We start from the raw sequence: 7,500 nt of genomic DNA on the forward strand, positions 1-7,500 counted from the left end.
GAGGTCCATTTGAGCGAGATTTCAATGCTATCCACTGTTTTAGTATATACTGAATACCATAATCACTATTAATTAATAAAGTACCTATAGGTGGTTCAACAATGCTGCAATGTACAATTGCTGGCGGATGAACAAAAGGAGGTGATGAGAGCATAGGTACCCCAAGCTCACGGATAATCGTTGTTGGAATAAAGTATAGCTTATTCTTATTCAATGAAATGCAAATAAGTTGCGGGGTATTCTGCAATTAACCCCATTTTTGTTCGATTCATGTTTTTTACTTTCGACTCCTGAACACGTTCGCAAATTCCCATACAAACCCTTATAATCTTAACTGATCGTGATGCTTTCTTGGGGTACCTGTGGTGAAAGATCTTTTGTTTTCGTCCACCAACATGGCGGCGATGACGTCACGTGAAAACACACCAAGGTTGAGTAATTTTCATTTTTGTCATCCTCTCGTGAGAAATGAAGGGGTTGTACTAAACTAAAAGAAGTCCAAGAATTAAGCATTTCGCAAGAATATCGCAACAAACGTAACATGAACATTTGAAAGCAAAATTGTTGACATTAAACATATTGACAATAGGCCATTTTACAGTTGTTTGCTCAGTGACCTGGCCTATGGATGGCTGTGAGGCTGCCCCTGACCTTGAATCGATACAGACCTCCCTGCTTTTATCATGTAAATTGTGTTGTTGTGATTCAAATTAGTCTACATTAACATAAGAAAAGCACAAAGGTTTGAATCAAAACAGGGTCACCGGCAGCCTCGCTTCCATTCTAAAGCCAGGCAGCTTAGCTACAACTGTAAAATGGTCTATTCCACGTGTCGCCTGACTACTCTCCGCGTGGAGTGAACGAAAATATCCAGTTTGGCGATTAAAACAGGTTTCCTACGGTGAAAAATTACACCTTAAATATAGGAGAAATAAAATACACGGGTACCAAAATAAAACTTACATTTCCATGGCTCATTTCTTCGTTATCACCTTTTACTGGAAAATGACCACATTAACACTTTGTGAAGGATACGAGCATGAGGCAATGAATTTTTAAATTTCTCTACACGCTTCGATCTCGTTTATATTGGTTTACATCTGATCAGTTTGATTTCTACACAGTTACAGCATATTTTTACAGCGAAACGAACTGCTTAATGTCATGTCGGATTTGAGAAAAAAACGTCTTCGTAGCGTTTGTCGACTTCGTCGTCACTGCGTAAGAATTCCGTATGCCGCGTTGTCTACGTAAATGTCTTCTCTGCTTAGAAGGGATTTAATTGCACAGGGTGCTTCGGTTTTTTTCCCTGAGTAGCATTTTCACAATTCGTACCTGCCAAATATATTGTTTTTTTTACGTTTATTGCCTACCGAACTTCCCTGCGTAATTTCACAACTTACAAGCTAAAGCCTACCAAACAATTACTTACAGCAACATATTATAATGAGAACTCGGTCAAAGAGTACGCACATTGATCTATCGATCAGTTTATTAGCAAAGTGTAGGCACTTCTAACCTATTCAGTTGTTCGATCTAAAATTCTGATTTTGTCAAACTATAAAAATTATGTACATCAAATAATGCAAGAACTGTATCTCTCAGAGAATACATTTAAATAAGTGCGAATGGTTCAAATCTAGCGTTGAAAGAGTCTTTTTACGTAATGCTTAAAAAACGAGCAGCAGCGTTTTATCGGGGTTTCAAAACACGAGGCGAAGCGAGTTTTTTTGAACGACTTCAAAAACACTCAACAAAAAGCGTTTCCAATGGAGACTCGGAGATACTCGGAAAAAATTCGAGTGCTCCTTTGCACAAGTCGAACCTACGAAGACCTTCCGATCGGCTAGTTCAGATGCCTTACCACTCGGTGAACTATCATGAGTGCTTTCACGTGACGTCACAGCGGCCATGTTGGTGTTCCAAAACAAAGAAATGGCGGCCATGATGGTGTACCAAACTAATCCTTCGGGAATTGAACTCTGTTTTTATACAAATACTTTCTTTTGTTTCAGTAACCCAATATGGCTACTGGTCACGTGAGTGAAAACGTTCCATAGGAGATTCAAGGGAGCCTCATATAGCTCAGGAGAGAAAACTAACTACTTCACCTTGAGCGGCTGTCGAGAATCTTTATCCAAATGGTAAATCAAAAGTTGTTAGGTGCTAAAAGGTTCCTCGATTTACGGGACTGTGCAATAATTATCGTGAAAAATGATGGGCTTCACTTAGATAAATATTACATGATGTACCCAACCCCACCCTCCCCCCCTCCCCCCCACCTCTACCACAAAGACAAGTTAAGCTATTATCCCCTAACTAATCTCCCACTATTTATGAGCCACCCCTCCCTACCTATGAGTACATTAAAAATTAAATAGGGCCACACTTCGCGATTTTCAGTCCTAGCCTCCTGATAATAGACCATTTTCGAATTCTCACAGCTGGACTGGATCTAGCATGAAATGGAGGCTAGTGCGGGCAAATTAATTTGCATTAGCCTTCATATCATATCATATCATCATATCATATATCTTTATTTACCCTCGGATTTTAGAGTAACTTGGTGTAGCTAATATCTCCGAGCATTTACCCTCCCAACCATGATACAACACAGAAGACAGACCACAACACCGGGAACTACATGCCCTACTCTTTGCGACAAGTGTGCGGGTTCTTTTACGTCCCACAGGATTATGAACATTGAAGAGTTGTAAGACGGGACCTCCGGCTTATCGTCCTTATCCGAGAAGACTAGAGAGTCTAACCATTTGCAGATGTAATTACAAAGGCAGCACTTTCTCCTCAGTTATTTAAAGACCCTGAGTGTTGGTCCGTCTGGAGTTGAACTCATGACCTCCCGCGTGACAGCCCGGTGCTCAACCAACTGAGCCACCGGTGCGCGGTGGCCTTCATTTCATGCTAGATCCAGTCCAGCCGTGAGAATTCGAAATTGGTCTATTGTTGCACAGTCCCTTTATAGTTAAAACTACGAAGCTTCAATTTCGACAAGGGAACCCAACGAGCAAATTAAGCCAAAAGCCTTTGAGAGACATTTCTAGGCTCCTTGTCATGTATAAAGACTGTCCAGAGAGAAGTTTTTATATCCAAGAAAAATTTGATCTGTTCGGATATCTGAGCTGAAAATTGAAGTGTCCGAAAGTGTGAAGTGTTCAAAAATTGCTAGCTACTTGTAAACGTTACCTTCCAGGGAACCATTTGCTCATCCGAAACTGCTAGGTGACCTTTTTAAGCGCCAAAAATTGCAAAAATATCCGTTCCGAAAACGTTAAGGTACTACTTTTCGTTGTTTCCGAATCTTTTAGCTGATGTTTTAGTGAAGACATTTAGAGCTGTTTGCAAGGTAAAACCTAAATTCTTAGAACAGTTTGACTCTCCCGAACACATATTTCCTCGAAAAATATCGTTGGGTGCCCCTGTTCTGAATCAACTGTTAAAGCTTGTAGAAGCTTGATTTTCCTCGTCAGGGACAGCTTCATTGACCACCAATTTGCACGTTTCATCGAAGACCAGATTCACCTATGGATCGAAAAAAAAGCCCAAACGGGCACCAGCCAGTCAAGGATTTCAAATTACCGAACAACGACAATATTTCTCATACCCAGTTCAAAAAAAATTCGACTCATTCAAAAACGATTAGCATTACATAATTCTGACATCCATCATCTGTTAAATTATTTTGAAACTGCCGTTTTCCATTTGAAAAAATTGTGGACTAACAACAAAACAACAAACAAAACCCTGACAAGCTAACTGTATTCTTGACGCAGCGTTATAAATTAAAATCAATCTTGAATTCAATTCAATAGGCTATTTCCGAGTTCATGTCTGCCTTCTCTTCAGAGCGAGTATAAGTGCGAAGTTCTTATTATGAATATTAGTTTTCATTCCAATTTAAAGTAGAACTAATTACCATCACAAAAACTTCGCACTTTGACCCGCTTTGAAGAGGAGACAAGCATGAACTCGGAAATGGTCTATTTTGATTGGCGACAAGGTTTTAACCAAAACGAAAGGAAAGAATGTACTCTTTGGATAGAATTCAATTCCCGGGGCAATGTGTGAGGGCAAATGTTTACCATTCAATCTCTTCACGGTGGCCATTCGATCTTCATCGACTCGATTTTCCTCTCCAACTCTGGTCGGGACATTAATAACAACCCTTGTAGCTGAAAAATTACTCTTGAAAAGAACGCGAGGTTTCGACACTACTGTCTCGTGTCTTCATCACGGATGATCCAAAGTTAACGCAAGAGTGCTAACTTTTTACAGTGCTACTAATTTGCTAAAAGGGAAACTTGTAACTCTTTAAGCACCATTCATTTTTTTTTTACACCAGACTGGCATGGCTCATTGCAACCCGTACGTTTAATGATATTTTGGCTACATTTATACATATGTGATGTCTAGACACCCAGCCATTGAATTGCCGCAAACAGCATCTCCTGGCATATAACTCTTTCTTTAATTTTTATCACGGGAAGGCAACGGTAACCAGGTAATTCACTACTTGCACAATTCCATAATACACGTCTATTACCCCCCAAAACTTTTGCATAACCATTATTTGCAATTCCTCCTGGGACATGAAAATGTCCTAAGAGAAGTCGAAAACAATGCCTATGCAGATTTTTTTGGGGGTAAAAGAGTTGTATTGTGAGATTCGTGCAAGTAGTGAATTCTGTGCTTTTTTGGCAAACTGGCATCATTGAATTCTACCAGAACAGGAATGCTTTGTCAAAATGCTTTCTTATTCAGATTTTTCTGCTCTCCAGGGAACGAGAATACAATAATTGGTAAAATTTGAGTGACAACAGATGAATTTCAAAGCATGCACCTTATTCCAAAATGGTCGCCATATTAGAACTCTTTTGTTTGATTGCAATTTGGCCCTTTTGACCTCGTTCAAGGTTATATATTCTTTTGAATCTTATGTTTCAAAGAGAGGCCAAAGGGGCCAATTTGCAAGAAAACAAAAGAATACTAAAATGGCAGCCATTTTGAAATAAGGTGTATTCTGATCTTGGTATTAAATAACGCCCTCAGACAAATGGCCTATTTGTCAGACTATTTGCCAAAGCCGAAGGACACCAACTTCCTCTGAGCTCCAAACAATTCAGAGCACTACGACAACGGCGACGGCAACGGGAACGTCACAAATTCGCATATTTCGTGGGCAAAAACAATAGCTTTGCACGCCCTGCACGTGCGTTTTTCACTTTTGTCCATTTCTTTGCCGTCGTCTGCTAAACAACAAAGTGAAATAGCCAAATTCGAGGTTTAATGAAGGACATCGGCACTTCAGGATAAATTTTCATTTTATCCCCCAAATTAAGCGCCGTTCCTACCAGTGTCATTTTTGAGGAACTACCACATCATTGTCACATTAATCACGAAGTGATTACTATAACGCGAATTTATACGTATGGGTTATTGACCAAGCGTGAGGTCAAGACGACTGGATATTGGCCAAGTTCTTTTTTTGCGTGTTTATGGACCGAGACGAAGTCGAGGTCCATAAACACGCAAAAAAAGAACGAGGCCAATATCCAGTCATCTTGACCGAACAATCTTGGTCAATAAAGGATTTATTATATGACTTAAAACACCAAAAAATGATCTTTGATCTTGCGGGACCAAGCGAGAAATCCCGAGCGGGCAGTATCGCTCCATCTTGCCCGCTCGGGTAGCCAATCAGAGCGCGCGATTTGGTTCATCTTGCCCGCTCACGGAGCTAGTCATATAATAAAGTAAGATAACGTTCTCCTTGCCGTTTCCGTCGTCGTTGCTTAAGTTCCTTAATATCACAATAGAGGTGCAGCTTATTAACCCATTCAAATTGGAACGAACGGTTGTCATAAAAATTCCCCAAGACTGAAACAATCCCTGATTCTTAATTCTACTACATAAACCCAAAATCTTACCTCCAAAGTATCTTCGTAAAGGTTCTTGTCTAATCGACCACCAAAAGGCACAAACTCGGTATTTACAACGCTTTCAATATTCTGCTCATCAAAATCATCAGCTTCACTGTTTGCGTATGAATATTGATGAAACAGTTCTCTTTCCAGCCTACGCTTTCGACGCACTTTCTGTATGTGACGCACCTGAAAAAAAAAAAATGATGATGCCGATGATGCGTACTGGCTGTAGACTGCAAAACAGTCGCTTTCTTCCATTTTCGGAAGGCGCGAAGCGCCGTAAGCGTGACCCTCGCGTGTGGAGCGCGCGAGCCTCACACGACCGTAGGGCGTGTGAGGCGAGAAATTTTTTCGCGTCTCTCCCCATTCTCCCTCGCCGTTTTTACACTCGCTCCAGACCTTTCGTTAACCGTGTCGCTTGCGTTCGCAAAAAATACGACTGCTTTGCAGTCTATACTGGCTGAGGTCATTGTTGAGCATTTTTTTACCACTGACAGGAAAGTGAAGTTTGCTGTTGCGAATGTGATTCTCAGTGTGACCCTTTTTTGGGTTAATCTTCATATTGTTTGTCATCACAGCATTACAGTGGAAGAACGAAGTGAAGTTTACTATGGTAAATCTAACCTTAAAAAGCTCGTTTTATCTCGAGCTTACATCGTTTTTAAGAAATGTTATTCAATCAAATTCTTTTACCATAATAAAGTTTCAAGATGGACCTAAGCCATTTGTCTAAATTATAATGCCAAGCACAGTTTAAGCCATTGAGCAGTAAATTCATCTGGCATATAAGACAGAGTAAAATCTATTAAGTTTCACTCCCAGAGATCATTGGGTTGAAGGGGACATAGTTTATGAGAGGAGCTAGAGGCTGTTAACCCATTAACTCCTATTAAAGTGCTACTATGACCAAGAAATCAATTCTTATTTTTCTTTGGATTTGAAAACTATGTTAACTAAACATTATAAGTAAACTGACCCAAGTTTTAAGCCTTGATTTAACAAAGACACCTGTTTGTTTTAACTGGAATTTTCCTACTCAATGGTCCGCCATTACTAGCTTTCAAATCTTGAGAGAGTTGGATCGTGGAGAAAACGACGTCAAAGACTCAATAGTTTAAGACTGCAATGCGTGTGTACACGGCTGAATTAATAGGCAGCACGGGAGTTTCGGGATTTCAGACTTTTAACTCGTGTTTTGCATATATAATAAATTGCGTTTACACGCTGAAATTTTAAGCTAGTGAGTCAGTGACGTCACTCGTCCCTATATCCAAACGTCTGAGGTCCAATCGGTCAGTTTGGAACATGAGTAAATGGCGGACCGTGAAATCCAAAAATTACACTCAAAGTAAACAGCCTTTGGATAAAAATCAAAGCTCAAAATTTTGCTAGTCAAGTGTTAAGCAATCACCTTTTCAAAATCTGAAGACAAAAAGGAAGTGATGTTTTGATCATGGTAGCACTTTAATTCTCACTCCTAGGGGTCAATGAGTTAAAGGGGACACAATTTGTGATTTAATGAGGAGGTTGTTAACCCATTGACTCCTGACCCCACCCC

General features: G+C 40.0%; 1 protein-coding gene across 1 annotated transcript in view; it reads right to left on the reverse strand.

Moving 5' to 3' along the window:
* Nucleotides 1–1,347: 1,347 nt before the first annotated feature.
* LOC138057041 (uncharacterized) overlaps nucleotides 1,348–7,500 on the reverse strand; it is an 11,262-nt gene continuing 5,109 nt past the window's right edge. Inside the window, exons 3-4 of the mRNA XM_068903044.1 lie at nucleotides 5,946–6,128; nucleotides 1,348–3,540 (exon numbers count right to left, since the gene is read on the reverse strand). Of these exons, the coding sequence (XP_068759145.1) occupies nucleotides 3,448–3,540; nucleotides 5,946–6,128 (276 nt within the window). The 3' untranslated portion in view covers nucleotides 1,348–3,447. The remainder of the gene's footprint in view (nucleotides 3,541–5,945; nucleotides 6,129–7,500) is intronic.

This window comes from Montipora capricornis, chromosome 7, assembly GCF_036669925.1.
Source record: "Montipora capricornis isolate CH-2021 chromosome 7, ASM3666992v2, whole genome shotgun sequence".
NCBI lineage: Eukaryota > Metazoa > Cnidaria > Anthozoa > Scleractinia > Acroporidae > Montipora > Montipora capricornis.